Here is a 16,970-nt window from a genome sequence, read left to right as displayed (position 1 = left end):
ATATATATATATAATATTCTGTAACTCTGTAACTTCTGTCGGTGCTGTGCTTTTTTGGAAATCGAATTTCCCAGAGGAACCCACCCGAGGGATTAATAAAGTTCTATCTTATCTTAACTTATCTGATCATCACTGCTGTGTGAAATGCAGAAAACTTGCATTATGTTCCAGTGAAATCCTGCAATATAACTACACAGAATACAGGGTGACATATGGATCCGTTCCACTTCTGCTGTACCACACACACACACACACACACACACACAGACACACGGTCATTTGTTTAATTTTCACCATTTATTTGATCGTGTTCCAACTTTTAAACTTTGGTCTTCACACGTGAAAGACAGGTACTGTCATGCGCCGTGGTGCGCGGGCACGAAAGGATCCAGGCGCAGACTCCGAGCTAACAAAAAGACACTTTATTAAAACAACGAAAGGCGACCCGGGGAAAGTAGAGAGCAAAACAGAAACTAAAAATCCGGGGAAACAATGACACGAGGAAGCCGGGATCGGGACGGCGGGGGGCTGCAATAGAAAGGGGAGATGATTACTAGGGAGCCAGGAAGCGGGGAGAACATATCAGGACTGAGTTAGAGTAGGGGCTTACGATAGAACGGAACCGTGGGAGCTCGGGAGGGAAGTGTGGCAGTCCGTGGGGGCAGGAAGTCCGTGGAATGGCGAGTGGGCCAGGTGAGCGCCGCGAGATCCAGTTGAGCCGGAGGACAGGCAGGTAGCAGACGCCGAGTAGAAATCTGGACAGAAGTAGGCAGGTTAAACAAAGTTCCAAGCAGAAGAGAATGCACACTTTTCGTGGAAGTCTGGTTACCACTGTGGGGATGACTACGGACTGGCGTGGAGCATCCGTCAGCGCCGGATTAAGTGGATCTCCGTGTAATCACCGGGATGGAGAGCAGGTGTGCTAGTGATGGCCCAGCCCGGGGGTGTGGCTACCCGAGCATCACGCATTCCACAGACCATGACAGGTAGCCAGGAAACCAGGTGACCAAATGCATCCAAAGCACAATAAAAACCCGAAACATAGAAAGAGTTATATATTGCTTTTCTTAATCAAATTACTTTGGACTTTTCTGCAGTACACTTAATGATCACCGAGGCAGAGTCGGAAATTCTTCATGACTGAAGTGTTTCCAGCATAAACCAAGTGCAGACAACAGTTCTATATAGTTCTATATTGTGTATTTTGTTGTACAGTTATTTTATTTTCAACTTTAATTTATATATTTTATCTTATTCTTTCCCACTTAAATTTACCCTTCATTCTAATTTGTGTTGTACAGTTATTTCATTTTTAACCTTAATTTTTTATATTTTATTCCTTCCTAGTTAAATTTACCCTTTTTAATTTTTCATATATATTTCCTATCTTATTCATAGCCTTTTCCCTTTTTTTCTTTAGGTCACGAGCAGTTGTCTAAGCATTTCACTGCATATCGTACTGTGTATGACTGTGTACGTGACAAATAAAATTTGAATTTGAATTTTATCAACTCTCCACAGCTTAACACAACTGCACAACTCACTGAAGGCTCAAAACATAACGTCAGTAAAAAAAATTATTGTTGGTCAAATCAAAGTGACAACAATAAAATAATAACCTTAACATGTTGACTCCTTCAAATTCGGGGCACACAAAAAGAAAAAAAAAAGCCCGCGCTCTCAGAGAAAAAGAGGAAGGAAGTTTTGATCGCCACATTAATGTGATACAGCAGTCCAGTTTCAGCCCTGACTATCGTTCACTCTGTGCTGCATTGTATTTGAACATAGCAGTTATTTTTTTTTAATATTCATTATTATTATTATTTATTTATTCATTCATTTTATTTATATTTTTTTCCTGCTGGAAAGTGGGACTACAGCCATCATGTTGTTGACAGATTTTCAACTGATGTTTCTGGGACTCATTTTGTGCATTTCAGGTATGAGTGATAAATTATGTACTGCTACATACTGACAGAGAAAAGTATAAAAGTTGATATGATTATTATACGTATGATTTATAAATGAGTTACTAATTTCAGCTGATTTCTTACAATAGAGAATAAAATAAATGCTCATGTTAGAAAAAAAAATCAGTTTGTTAATGAAAGTTTGTGTTAAAGGTGTTAATGGAGGAGAAACCAGGATCTGTGCTCTCAAAGGTTCATCAGTGGATCTGCACTGCTCACATCAACATCTGACTTCCAACAGAAAATGGTTCACTGCACACTGGAATGGATCAGAGTATGTTCAGAGTGAGCTCTCTGTGGATGGACAACGTGTAACGTACAACATGTCTGATAAGAAAAACCCAACTTTAACCATCAATGATCTAAGAGAGAGTGATGCAAACGCTTACTGCTGTATGAAGACTACAGACAGTCCAGGAAACTGTTGGCTCAACAGAATTACTCTTCAAGTTGTTGCAGGTACAGTGACTTTTACTCATGAATTACTTTCCAAATGACATCATTGTAAACGTTGTTCTCCATCATCCTCTCAGAGCTGCAGGTAAAGGTGATTCCTGCCACAGAGGGACAGACAGTAACACTGATGTGCAGCAGCAGCTGTCCTCTGACTGAAAAGCCTGCAGCCTACATCTGGTACAAGAACAGAGAGTTTCTCTATGAGGACTGGTCTCCCTGGTACCAAGAGCTGCTCAGCAGTGAGGAAGCAGTCACATACTCCTGTGCTGTCAAAGGCTACGAGCATCTCAGAGCCCCTCAAGTCTCTGTGGGTGAGTCATGATGTTTATTGTCCCTACAAAACAAACAGAATGGGTCATACGGTGAATAATTTCAATCAATATCATTTCTTTGTTTCAGGTTACCTCACAGAGACCTGCTTCAGTGTGACCTATACTAAAGGGAGAATGTGTTCTTACAGGAAGACATCAGTAGATGAGCCGTGCTCCATCACATACCCCAGAGGTGACGTTTCCAGATAAACTGTCTGTTGTGAAAAAAACCTATTAATTTTTTTAAATTTCTCTCTCCATTGATTTATAAATATGTATATTAATATATATATATTATTAAAAACATAATAAGAAGATTGTTATATCTCATAGTGACTTATAGAAAATATATTTATTATCTCTTTAAAGAGGTTCACATATTGAAGACTCAAGGGGGAAAAGCGGAGTCTGTCACACTGACCTGTAACACCACCTGTACACTGACTGACCCTCAAACTGCCTACATGTGGTACAGAAATAGACAAAGTTATAGAGAGAATCAACATTTAATTGCTGAATATCGGCTTAATTTTTGGAACTCTCGGGAAGCAAAAGTCTTTTGTGCAGTTAAAAGCAACACCTATCTTCAGTCTGCAGAAGTCTGTGAGTAATACAGAACTATGTTTATTTTGCCAGTTATTATTATCATAAAGATCATTTGTACAACTTTAAATCTTCCATCTATATTTCAGGTGTTCAGGATAAAAACTGCTGGAGAGTGAATTATGTCAGCAGGAGAATCTGTGCTCTGGAAGGATCTTCAGTCAACATCACAAGTGAATACTCACATCCTGATAACATGAAGCCAGAGTTTAAATGTTGGAGTAAAAAATGGAGAAAAGATAAAGTGGAAGTTGAAGAGCTGATTGAGGCTGCAGGTGGTGTGGAGTATCAGGACAACATGAAGAACCAACACATCCTGAGCATCAACAACCTGAAGAAGAATGACTCAGGAGGATACACATTCAGATTCAAGAGAGATCATGAAGGATGGACACAGTCTGATCTGCCTGGAGTCTTTTTGATTGTTACAGGTAAATCTAAACTCTTCACTCAGCAGACTTTACTCATTAATGTCTGAACAGGAGCAGAGGTGGAAGAAATATTCAGAGCCTTCATCTAAAACAGCATTACCACTATGTTAAAATACTCCACACAAATGCCTGCATTTCGGGCTTTGAAAGTCTATATGTAAATTAATTCTAATTAATTACTTAATTCTAACTCCAAGATACAAAAAAAGAGAAAAAATGATGATCTTCACAGTGTTTTATTCACATAAAATGCATAAATATGCAGTAAATTATCATTTTATATCTGTGAGGTTTTTTTTATTCAGGTCATTTCAAGTATTTTATACTGTTGGGTATTTTGGCCTGCACTGCAATATGCATACTTGCATTCAAAATGACAAAAACTGCGGAAAACCTCTTATCTGTAAAAGAGATAAGATAAGATAAGATAAGATAAGATAGAACTTTATTAATCCCTCGGGTGGGTTCCTCTGGGAAATTCGACTTCCAAAAAAAGCACAGCAATGACCAAAGTTACAGTTACAGAACTGTTATATATATATATATATACACACACACACACACACACACACACACACACACACACACACACACATATATAAATACAGAGACAAATATAAATAAAATATACAAAGGGGATAAATAGAATAAATAGGAATAAAAAATAAAAATACAAGTGAATTGCACATTTCAAGTATTGAGTCTTAAAGTACTTATAGTGTCAGACATAAGTTGTGGACTAAAAAGTTTTCTTTTTTAAGATGATTTAGATTGAAGTTACACAAAACTGAAAGTACAAATATGTTGAACTTGTAGTGAAGTACACTTCTTTAATAAATTCATTTCTTCACTGAACAGGAGGACTAAAGCACCAGTTTGTAGCTTTAGTCAAAATCCATGTTTAGTGTGTGAGTCACAGAGGAGATTTACTCTGAGATTAAATGTTTTTGATCAGTATCGTTACTCAAAAAAAGAATATATGGCACATTACTTCTTTTATAAGTAATGCAGTATGTCACTCAATTACTCACCAAAGAAAGGGATTTGTTACACTGCTCACTGCATTGCTTTCTGGTTACTCTGTAAATTAAAACTGAAAAACATTGTCAATTATCTGTCTTGATGCATGCTCAATCATCCAGCTGAGTAAATCCCAAAAGCTCGATTCTGTTCTTCTGGATGTAGCGTTTTCATGGCAGAAACGTTGGTCTTTGATCAGTAGTTGTTGATCAATGGTCATGAGAATTTGCATGTTAATGATCAAGGAACTGACCTAGTTTTAGTCATTATGCAAATGTCCTGTTTATAACGTTGGGGAAACCTGCAGTCAGCTGAGACTGAAGAAGTCACTTGGAGTGATGAAACGTTTCTCCCACTGAAAACGCTACGTCCAGATGACCAGAATCAACCTTTTGGCACTGTCCATTATTTATTGGTTAACAGTATAAACCTTTGGTTAAAGTCCCACACACCAACACAAATCCCTATTCTATGAAGACACATATGATTTTTCTCATTACTATTTTGTAATGGACACAAATCTGCAAACACAAAGCAAAGATGAAAACTGGCACAAAAAACTTTGATCCAGAGTGATTCTACTTTAGAAACATAAACAGGTAGAAACAGAGGCTGCAGCCTGTCTGCTCATTGCTGCCTCTGTTACCTGTTGAAGTTCAGGCTGCTGGGCTGGAGTCAGCATTCACTCAGTCTGTGCAGATGTTTGCAAAGATCCAAAGTTGTGTTATCAACATAACACAGTTGTTTTTTGTTCTAGATGCAGTTTCCACTTTATCATCGCGCTCTTGTCTTTACGTGCAATAAAGATAAAAGTAATGTCTTTGCCTACAATCCGGAGAGGCTGTAGACCGCTCTACCTTTTTTCTAATCCTGCACACAAACTGAAATCAGCTGATTGTGGCAGGAAAGAAAAGTTTGTTTGAAATTTTTCTTCTTTCTCTCCACCCGGTGTGCAGATAACAGAAAAACCTTTGCAATGCAAGAAATGACATAATTGTAACTATAATGTGATTAGTGAATTTAATACAGTAACACATTACATTACTGAGTTACTGAAAAATGTTTTGTGTTTACAACAATACATTAAACACAACACTGCCAATGTTCCTCTTTCAGAGCTGAGAGTGAAGATGAGTCCTTCTGCAGTGGTGACAGAGGGTCAGAGAGTCACACTGACCTGCAGCACCAGCTGTCCTCTGACTGACAACACAAACTACATTTGGTACTTGAACAGTCGACCTCTGACCCCGAGAGAGAACCAGAACAAACATCTGATCCTAGACCCAGTCAGCAGGGAGGATGCAGGAAACTACTCCTGTGCTGTGAAAACCAACAAAGATATCAGCTCTGCTCCAAAGACTCTCACTGTCCAAAGTATCACAGGAACATGGACACCAGCAGCTGCAGGAGTTTCTGCAGCTCTGCTGGTTTTAATACTTCTCACTGTCTGCTGGTGGGTTAGGTAAGTGTTGGTTCACAGCAGTAGATTCAATCTCTGCTCTGAAGTCACTCATTTTTCAGTTCATTCATTTTAACCAGGAAACAGAGAACTTCTGCTCAGCCTCCAACAACTGAAAGGTCTGACCAAATTGAACAGGTAGAGATTAGAGTTTGTGAATTGTCTCATCTTTCCAGTGGTCATTTCATTTTTCTCAACATACAGTAAAAGGAGTCAAGTTTAAAGTACAGTATAAATTAATGCTGTTTGTTTCCCTCAGCTCAGCCTTGGTCCTGTTAATGACATCTCAACACAACCAAAGCAGGAGGATGAAGTCCACTACAGCAGAGTCTACTTTAAAAATAAACATGTGGTTCCTCTTTGTTCCACCGTACAGTCAGATCAGCCCAGACAACAGGAGTGTTCTCATTATGCTGCTGTGAGTTACAGCTCTGACGGAGCATCTGGTGTCACTCCTGCAGACACAGACTTACAGACTTACTCTACTGTGAAAGTTTGAGAGAGATGCTGTGTTCAACAGCCACATATCCATTACCCTGCAGCCATGTCAGAGTACAACCTGAAGAGCTCACCAGAAACTCAACAATCTAATCAGAAGGAAAATGGTCAGTTTATAGTGGTGGCTGATGATGAAACAAGTCCTCAGCAAGGAACAAATGCCTGTTAATGAATGCAGCACATAAACCTACATGACTGAATGCAGCAGGGTGTTACATGTCTGTTTATCAGTTCGCCATCTTAACTATCTCTGGACGTCGTTTTCCTTCTCTCTTTTATGACACCACCCTCTACTGGTGCAGTTTGGTATCTAACATTACAGGACAGCACAGTTATTAACAGCTGTTACAATGAATGATTTATTGTGGGATGCCCTTATTTCATAACCGTGTTAACCCTAAAAAAATATTTCCTATGTATGAAATACAAAGGAATTACAGTGACTCAGTATCTTGAACTGAGTTTGAGCAGTTTCATCTTAACAATGTCTGCTGTAGATGTCTTCATGCACATTTGTCTTAACAAGCAGCTGGACAGGCATGCCTAATAAATTGGCCGGTGAGTGTTGCAGTGCTGCTGTGATGTATTGTACAGTAGTTGGTGCTACTTTCTCATTTTGTTTTTGCTCTCCTGTTTTCTGATGCATATATTATTTTGCTTTTCTCTATTTCAGAAGTTGTATTTTTGTAAAGTTTCACATAAATCCTTCACATTTAATGTTTATGTCTGAACTCCACATGAGGCAAACTTTTTTACAAAGTGAGAAAGTTTTGATAAAAGTATTAAACCATTTGATGTCAAAGTCTCAAAACAGCATTTAAAGGTTTTTATTCACAGGTCACAGAGTTGAACTGATTTACTTGCATGTTTTAAAATACATGAAAAAGCTTTGATTTTACTGTTTGTTGAGACTCAAAATAAACAGTCATGAGATAACAAAGGGGGGAGGAAACAGGTGGGAATGCAGCTGAGAATAACTAACTAACTAATCTGAGGAAGTAAAACTGAAGACAAGAAAGCACAACAATCATTAAAATAAAACAGGAATAGAGACATGACTAAAGGAGGCAAGATCAACGTGACACAACTAAACGGGAAAATAAGACATAAGACAAGACACTCAGAGTGAAGACAGGACACGGGGACAAGACTGAAGGAACAGAAAGGGATCAAAACAGGGAACTAACAACCAGTCAAGGAAAGCTGAGCAAGGGACTAAGGTTATACATTGAACAATCTCAGCTTTTTATCTTCCACTTTAACTTTTCTCCATCGTTTTACTCCATCATTAGACTGAAAATCCTTCCAGAGCATCCTGCTGATTTAATTCACTCTCCAGCAGTTATTATCCAGAACACTGGAAATTTAAATGGGAGATTTTAAAGTTGATTCAGTGCCCTGTATGAAAAAAACTTGACTAAAATAAACAGATCTCTGTCTTACTCGGAGACGTCTGCTGTGATGGAGCAGGACTCATTCACTGATCTCTGCTCACCTTCTTCTTGGTTTCCCCAAAACACAGGTCTCAGCATAACAGCAGAATAAGCTTTACATCATTACACTCGATCATTCTGCACAACTTCATCTCACTGATCTGAGCAAAAATGAGTTACTTAAAACAAAAACAAAAAAACACTGAACACCAAAAATTGAAACAGTCACATGTATTTATACAATATTCATGTACTATGTTCACTGATCATTTCCTACAGTGTGTTTACAGTGTGTTTACAGTGTGTTTACAGACCACTACGGCTGAAGCTGGAGAATCTTCTTCATCACAGAAGTTTGTTTCCATCATAAATGCAGAAAACAGTTTTATCACCAACACCTCCACAAATTAACACAACTGCATGCAGCTGAAAGAGACACAACGCAGAGCAGATGAAATAAAAAAAAAATGTTGCAAACATTAAAGTGAGAAATGAGAGAACAGCTACAGGTTGTATTTCCATGTAAACATGTTACAGATTGACTCTTGACTTTTCTTTTCTTTTTGTGAACTGCAGTCGCCATGTTGTCTCAGTGTGTTAGTGATCATATTATAGAAATATAGAATATTTCTATAATATTCTATATTTCTATAATAATAAACCTGTTTGAAAGCTTCTGCTAAAGGTGTCATTGGAGAAGAAACCAGTAGTAAGTAGCTGCTTCTTTCTGTCAGTGTTTTTCTTCGGGCTGATTATTTGACACCTTCTTGTTGGTAGATAGAGCCATTTCTTAACTTAAACCCTCTTAGTAAAAGAAATAATTCTGAAAAGTGTTTTTGTTTGTTTTTTCTTACAACTACAATTGATTATTACTCGCCTCATGCACTCGACCTTTTCTGGCATTTTTTTAAAGCACTACAGATACATCCAGATAGAAAAATGGAAGGAAGATACATCTCCTTTCCACTAGTGGGCGATGACATGTTCTCTGTATCTTCTCGGGTTTTAGCAGGAAGTAGCTAAAGGAGGGTACAAAAACTACAAAGACCTGGACAGGAAATCGGAAATCTCCGTTTTGTTTTCTGCTTTTTCTGTGAAAGGATGCGGCTGTAAAAGAATCATCCAACCAACTTTCTGACTGGAAGCTGAAATCCACAACAGTCATCATCTTAGCAGAAGCTGGGTTTTAGGTGAGCATCACTCTGTTCTGTTTCAATCACATTTAAAATGTGTTTTGAAATCTGTTGTTCACTCACTGTTTGATTTATTTTTATGAATCAGAAGAAACAGGACTTCCAGTCAGTCTCCAAGAAGGGAAACATCAGACAACAAACAGCAGGTACAAACACAAACATCTCCTCATCTGTCCTGTTTCCCTTAATCCGAATGATCGTTTATTTGCCATCAGGAATCAATCTTAAGCTTTTGTTTTTCAGCCTTTTTCTGTGCCTCCACTTGAGCCCTGTATTAACTGAGTTCTTTATTCTGTTATCTGGATTCACTTTAACTTCAGTACTCAGGATAACATGTCACAGTTGGAGGCACAGGAAAACGATAACGTGTGTAAAGAAGATCATAATCTCCAAAGTTAAAGTTAAAAAAGCTTGAAGTAAAAGCATTGAGGATACCCTCAGGGTAGAAAGGGCATTCGACTGAACAAACCCAAAATCTCACCCAAAAATGCAGTAAAAACATTGCAGTAAATGTCTACCTGCCTTAGTTGTCTGAGGTACATTTGTACTTCAGCACTTTTGAAAAGATAACTATCGTTCCATTTGAAGTGCTTAAAGAGATAATTTTGCACACTTATATACTTGTACATGAGACCTACAGGCAGAAATTTAGAAGTGAATCATTCAGTATCTAATGAATGATGCTCATCAAGGAAACTTTAGAAGATTTTGGAAAAACTTTAGACCATTCAGTTATCCTCGCAGAGAAAGTCTGTAGTTTATTTGTTTTAGCAGCTCCAATGGCTCAAAACACTTGTATAATTAACATTCAATGGTCATGTAACCCATGCGAAATACAGGGCTACAAAATCCCTTTTTATCATCTTAAGCTATAACCTGTTATTGTCACAAGGACAATAACAGGCTTTGATGCAGTCGTGTGTTACAAGGACCATGCGCCTCGTGCACAGGAAGCATTACCTGTCTCTTCCTGTGAGATCTTCCCTCTAATGGCGGTCAAGTATGTCACAGCAACAGAAAAATATCTCAGCCCCGAACTCTGACCACAAAGAGAATGTATGTGTTTATGAATGGTACTGAGAATAAAGGTCCCAGTTGTTTACTTCCAAGCCAACTCCTTTTGTGAGTCGCAAATCAAAACCTCCTTCTGAACCTAGTTAGATGACTGTCAATGGAAAATTGTACTTAGTAGTCAGTATAATCTTTTAATGATGTAAGTTTGCATATGGTAGAATACTGCATGTAATCATTTGTGTTTAGAAGTATATAGTTGGTGGCATATTGAAAGAATGTCTCATCCTAGGAGGTCTGTAACAACTTGGTGTACATTCCAGGGTGTTCTGGCGTTCTAGGAGCATGGAAAAGGTCGTACCTTCTTCTATTGTTTTACGGTAGGATTAACATAGCTATGTCAGTTTTAGTCTAAGTGCCTTTTTTACATATAGATGAACTGTTGGATTTTCCAGACCAGCAGGTTTAGGGAAGTCGTTTATGGGGTCACACGCACACGCACACACACACACACACACACACACACACACACACACACACACACACACACATACATATACACATCCACATTCCAATGTAAGGAACAAACACCCACTGATGTATAAATAAAGACCAGGGCAGTCACAGAGCTGCTAGTCTCAGAGCCCTCACTCTCAGTGCGAGTGCTCTGTGCTGCCCTTGTATACAAGTAAAACTGTGTGTTTCTCCTCTCTGATTCTCAGCTGAAGAAGTGTCTTAGAATGCATCTCTTGACAATGACTGAGACAGGACTTATTTTTGCCACATTACAGAACTTTCCAGAACATCATCTCATATCATATCTGACTCTTCTTGGCCTCACTATTGTGTATATTACCTTATACATTACAGTTTGCACTACTCCGGTCACTCTGTTGCATTACTCTGTTTACATCACGCTGGGCACTTGTTTACACCACCTGCACTGCTCTGTCAATACATTGCAGTGGTAATATGGCACAAGACACTTTAACATTCCACTCACACAATGTGCATTTTCAGACTTTTAATTAAAAATTTCCAGATTGCTTTATTAAATTAACTTATTGTATATATTTTACTTACTTAGAGTATATAATGTCCTCTTTAATCAGGGAGCGTTTCAGGACACAATTCATTTCACTGCGTGTTGAACTCGTACAACTATGCATGTGACAAATAAAGAATCTTGAATCTGCAAAGTGAATCATCCAAATCATTTATAATAACTGTCTTGTCTCTGCAGATCAACCCTGATGTCAAGCATGAAAACATCTCAGTTCAGTAAGTAGAGCAGAATGATGATCATGAAAACAGACTGCACTTCACTGAGCTTTTTCTGGGTAATGTGCAACTTTTTTTTAACCACAAAAAAACCACTGACAGGATCAACACTAGCGGGTATTTGAAAACAATATAATAAAATGTGTAAATTGGAATCCTTAAAGTGAAACAATAATAAAGCCATCAATAGTGATAAGGAGCAAATGCAAAGGTATATTTGTAGATTTGCTCCTGCAATATCTCGATTCTTCACTAGAGGGCTCTTTGTGGAGGGAAAAAAAGTAAATGAGGAAGTGATGGTGTTAAAGCTGAATGCAGTTTGTCTGCTGACACACTCACACAAGTCAGTCATTCCTGTCAGACAGATGTTGATTTTTAACATTCATGTTTCTGATATTTCTGAAACTCTGAGAGCAGCAGTGATCGGCTCTTTACAATCATCATACATCAACTTTCTCTTTAGAAGAGAAAATCTACAGCAGCCATGTTGTTGGCCGAAGCTGGATGTTTGTTCATGGGTTTCATTCTGTGTCTCTCAGGTAGGAATAATTTGTTTCTCCTCCTCATGATGACTGTGATGATGTTTCTGGACGGCAGGAGTTTTAGTGTCAAACCTGCAGAAAGTTACAAAATGATTTTAGAAAACAGAAGACTGACAGTTAACAGGATTTGTACTTTTACTGTTCTGAACTGTCAAGTGTATCAAAGCACCAGATTGTGATCCTTCACAGTAACATGCTGTCATCACAGATTAGCACAGAAAAGAAAGTTAGCATAAATGTTCACCATGTTTTCTAATCACATGTTGTGTTAAAGGTGTTCAGGGAAAACCAAACAGCATCTGTGCCTTGAAAGGTTCATCAGTGAATCTGCCCTGCTCACATCAACATCCCACTGCAAGAAATAGCTGGTACACTGGACACGATACTGTCTCCAAGATAAAGTTCTCAGTAGAGGAAACACATGTAAAGTACAGCATGTCAGCAGAGAGTAATTTCACTCTAACAATCAATAATCTGACAGAGAGAGATACAAATTTTTACTGCTGCATTAAAACTGCTGACAGATCAACGTGCCAACAAAGTGGAATTCATCTCCAAGTTACAGGTACAGTTCTTTTTACAAATGCATCACAAATGAATGAGTTTATGAATGATCAGTGTATTCATGTTGGTCATGTGACCTCTCAGAGCTGCAGGTAAAGGTGATTCCTGCCACAGAGGGACAGACAGTAACACTGATGTGCAGCAGCAGCTGTCCTCTGACTGAAAAGCCTGCAGCCTACATCTGGTACAAGAACAGAGAGTTTCTCTATGAGGACTGGTCTCCCTGGTACCAAGAGCTGCTCAGCAGTGAGGAAGCAGTCACATACTCCTGTGCTGTCAAAGGCTACGAGCATCTCAGAGCCCCTGAAGTCTCTGTGGGTGAGTCATGATGGACACCTCCTCATCATGTTATGAGATGTTAAACACAAACACTTTACTCTTCAGACTCTAATGAATTTACTGGAAGTTGTTGGTTTTTCTCAGGTTCCATCACAGAGACCTGCTTCAGTGTGACCTATGCTAAAGGGAGAATGTGTTCTTCTCAGCAGACATCAGTGGACGAGTCCTGCTCCATCACATATCCCAGAGGTGAAGTTCTGGACAAACTGCACTTTGAAACTTCATTTTTATTTGTTCATTTATTTGACATGACAGAGATGAACTGGTGGAAAATGTGTTTATCATCTCCCAACAGAAATTCATGTCCAGAGGACTCCTGCTGAACACAGAGGTCACATCAGACTGACCTGTAACAGCAGCTGTTTTCTGACTGAGCCTCTGATTTCCTTTGTGTGGTATGAGACCAGAAAGCCTACAGTGCAGGAGGGAAAACAGATTCAGGTTTCCAGCTCTCAGCCAGACAGTTTGTCTTGTGCTGTAAAAGGTCTTGAGGATGTGCGCTCTGCTGACGTCTGTGAGTAAACTTATCGTCTCTCCACTTACAAAGTATTACCACCACTTCTTGCAATTAAGACTAATCATCACACTGGTTTCCTGTAAAGTTCAGGGTCAGTTTAAAACGTTGGTGATCACATCACAATTCTTATTATTTTCATAGGGTACTTAGTTGTTTTTTATTAGTAGTATTAGTAATTATTGGTATAGTTTAAAGCTGTTTTTACTTGTACGTTTGTCAACATCTGTTGCGTTTAAATGTGTGATAGAAATAAACTGATTTGACTAATTAAGTTAAAATATCTCTTCTCTGTTTCATTGATATTTCAGGTGTTAGTGATGATTCCTGCTGGACGTTGAATTATGTCCACAGCAGAATCTGTGCTCTGGAAGGATCTTCAGTCAACATCTCCAGTAAATACTCACATCCTGACTACGAGCAGATACAGTCTAAATGTTGGTATAAAGTCAAGAGAGAAGCTGAACAGCTGACTGAGGATGCAGATCATGTGGAGTATGATGACAGCATGAAGAACCAACACATCCTCAGATTAAAGAAGCTGAAGAGAGATGACTCAGCAGAATACAGGTTCACCATCACAACAGAAAATGAAGAAGTGAAACAGTTTGATTTTCCTGGAGTTACTCTGATTGTCACAGGTAATTACAGCTTGTTTGACTCAGTGTTCAGGTACCAAAAATGTCCTCAAATTATGTAACACCTGTCACATGTACAGTAACATTTTACATTTCTGGCCCTTGGATCACTTGCTGCCACAGGTAGGTGCATCTTTGGTTACCGGAGCAGAACCATCCACAACATCATGGAGTCACCAAACGTCTCCAGATCTTTATACCAAATTACGCAAATTAATTTCTGACACTGCCAGATTTAGACACTCTATATTTACTCTGTAGATTCTTTATGTGTTTCATGTTCTGGTGAGTGATATTATAATAATAATATGATGAGAGAAAAGTCTAACCAAATCCTACAAATAAGTTAAACCTGCGTTCTGCTATCCATTTAAAATCTTAATTATTTTTCTTCATGCTTTGAAAAAGAAAAAGATTACCTGAACAACTTTGTAATGTTGACATGGCTGTTTTGGGAAACTGACAACTAACCTTATGTTTGTAAATAGTACCTTTAAAATGCAGTTGCGTAGGGTGGAGAGTACAGCCTTTTTAAAGGTCTGATGTTTTGTGTATCAGGGCATGATGTAAGAAACATGATAAACATGACCTGAGAAGAGGTTTGATTTTGTTAATCCCTCCAAAGAAGCCATACTTGTTCAGTTTTTTTCTAAATATGGCATCATAAACATTAACCTTTGACATGCTAGATGTGACTCTGTGGTTTTTTGCAGTTTCTCTGAGCATTGCGTGTCTCACCTTTTGCTGTGAAGATTGGCAGCTATTTGAAGGTTTTCCACATCTGAAGAATCAGTCTCACTGTAGAATGAGGGCAAGCTGTCTGTCAAGTCAAGTCACCTTTATTTGTATAGCACATTTAAAAGATACCAAGTGTCAGCCAACGTGCTGAACAGAGGGACAATGTAGTCAAAATAAATGAAATTATTAAAATAAATGACATAAAAATATTTTTTAAAAATCCATATAATATAAAACCATCCATATAATGAGAGAGAGAGGGAGGACATGAAAACATATAAATATATAAATTCTTACATCATCTGGAAATGGTCTTGCTGATATCTTTTCCTCCTCGTCATTGTGTTAACTCACAAACTGAAGGTCATCTGCTTGGTTTTTAGCCTCTTAAGTCCTCATAAGCAGTACAGGTGGTACATGTGTCTTTAGTTGAGGTCCGCTCAATATTTATTACATAAATAATTGCATAGTGTAACATGTCCTCTTGGATTGTTCATCTGTGGTTGTATTTACCTTATTTCAAGACCTGCTGAGGACAAGAGCTATTTTGTTTTTTTCCTAATTCATAAAATCCTACAATTGAAAGTTTCTTTTTCACATGATTGTATGTTTTACATTTATTGACCAGTCTGGGTGTTTCAGAGCTGAGAGTGAAGATGAGTCCTTCTGCAGTGGTGACAGAGGGTCAGAGAGTCACACTGACCTGCAGCACCAGCTGTCCTCTGACTGACAACACAAACTACATTTGGTACTTGAACAGTCGACCTCTGAACACGACAGAGAACCAGAACAAACATCTGATCCTAGACCCAGTCAGCAGGGAGGATGCAGGAAGCTACTCCTGTGCTGTGAAAACCAACAAAGAGATCAGCTCTGCTCCAAAGACTCTCACTGTCCAAAGTATCACAGGAACATGGACACCAGCAGCTGCAGGAGGTTCTGCAGCTCTGCTGGTTTTAATACTTCTCACTGTCTGCTGGTGGATCAGGTGAGGATGAGCCCTGTTTTCTCTCTCGGTTCAATCAGATTCAGTCTCAAATTCTCAGACTAACCACGTGTTCATCTTTGTATTCACTGTCTTTTTACAAACCAGAAAAAAGATTAATTCTCAGAAACCTTCAAGACATGAAACTCTGGATGACTCGCACCTGGTAAAGAAAAACATATTTGTATGCATATATATAAAACTGTACTATAACATAAAACATCAGCATCATCTATCATGCTTCTTTCACACCAGCTAGGAGAGCAGCTTCATTTTAAAATAGATGCCCAAATCATTAAAATCAGAGAATTGTTGATTTCTGGTTTTCTTCTCTTGTTTTAGTAGGCAGTGATTTTGTTCTGCTGACAGTTATGTTTTGTACCAAATATTCCACGTCCTGTACTTCACGGTGGAGGTCACACATGTGTAAAAATTTCCATGTAAATGATTTTAAACATTTTATTAACATACCACCTCATACAGCTGAGCTACCATATAAGAGCTATGAGTGAGTCTACTTTGTGTTAATCCTCTCTCCAGCTGAGCTCTGCACTGAAAGATCAGCAATAAGTTCAACAATAATAACAATAATAACATCTCAAATTGTTATTTCTCTCTTTTTTTGGTTCCAAGTATGATGAAATCTCACCCCAACCAGCAGAGCAGGGTCGTCACTGCCCCAGACTTAATTCTTCAGAGGATGAAATGGATCATCTCTATTCCACCATTCCTCCATTTGAGCCCCCTTTATAAGACCATGTCCACTATGGTTCTGTGGACAACTTCTGACCCAGTATAACCCCTAAGTGAGTGTTTTCTGTGAGTCCAATTTCACTAACCACACTCAGGCCTGAATACTGTCAAATCTCTTAAATAGAACCTGAAGCAGGCTAAAAAGTCCCAAAAAGCAGCATCATGTGATGGTTCAACAAAACTCAGAACAGAATATTCTCAACAGAAAGCACAAAGGCTTCGGACTCCAGT

At 38.6% G+C, this 16,970-nt stretch overlaps 2 protein-coding genes and 1 long non-coding RNA gene across 4 annotated transcripts; 2 read left to right on the top strand and 1 right to left on the bottom strand.

Annotated features, from left to right (window-relative positions):
* Positions 1 to 407: 407 nt before the first annotated feature.
* Positions 408 to 978, bottom strand: LOC146707308 (uncharacterized). 2 transcript variants are annotated; one of them, XR_014921060.1, is made up of 3 exons: positions 830 to 978; positions 611 to 755; positions 408 to 528 (listed from the first exon to the last, which is right to left on the bottom strand). It is a non-coding gene; the product is annotated as an uncharacterized LOC146707308 (long non-coding RNA). The 2 variants fall into 2 exon arrangements; XR_014921059.1 differs by having other exon boundaries at positions 611 to 978.
* A 907-nt stretch (positions 979 to 1,885) lies between these two features.
* Positions 1,886 to 7,157, top strand: LOC146707307 (uncharacterized). Its single transcript, XM_085458632.1, has 9 exons — positions 1,886 to 1,940; positions 2,124 to 2,429; positions 2,504 to 2,737; positions 2,826 to 2,930; positions 3,107 to 3,340; positions 3,430 to 3,771; positions 5,908 to 6,253; positions 6,331 to 6,388; positions 6,510 to 7,157. The coding sequence occupies exons 1-9, from the start codon at positions 1,886 to 1,888 to the stop codon at positions 6,747 to 6,749; spliced, it is 1,920 nt and encodes a 639-aa protein (XP_085314758.1). The 3' UTR covers positions 6,750 to 7,157.
* A 4,986-nt stretch (positions 7,158 to 12,143) lies between these two features.
* Positions 12,144 to 15,993, top strand: LOC146707306 (uncharacterized). The gene is made up of 7 exons (XM_085458633.1): positions 12,144 to 12,205; positions 12,483 to 12,773; positions 12,857 to 13,090; positions 13,196 to 13,300; positions 13,407 to 13,625; positions 13,937 to 14,266; positions 15,644 to 15,993. Exons 1-7 carry the CDS (start codon positions 12,151 to 12,153, stop codon positions 15,991 to 15,993), a joined length of 1,584 nt encoding a protein of 527 aa, XP_085314759.1. The 5' UTR covers positions 12,144 to 12,150.
* Positions 15,994 to 16,970: the final 977 nt, after the last annotated feature.

This window comes from Copadichromis virginalis, linkage group LG6 (assembly GCF_057382275.1).
Source record: "Copadichromis virginalis isolate Kocher_CV1m ecotype Utaka linkage group LG6, C_Virginalis_male_GT1.1, whole genome shotgun sequence".
Taxonomy (NCBI): Eukaryota; Metazoa; Chordata; class Actinopteri; order Cichliformes; family Cichlidae; genus Copadichromis; species Copadichromis virginalis.
Note: the sequence above shows the minus strand (reverse complement) of the source record. Positions and strands in the feature narration are given on the sequence as shown.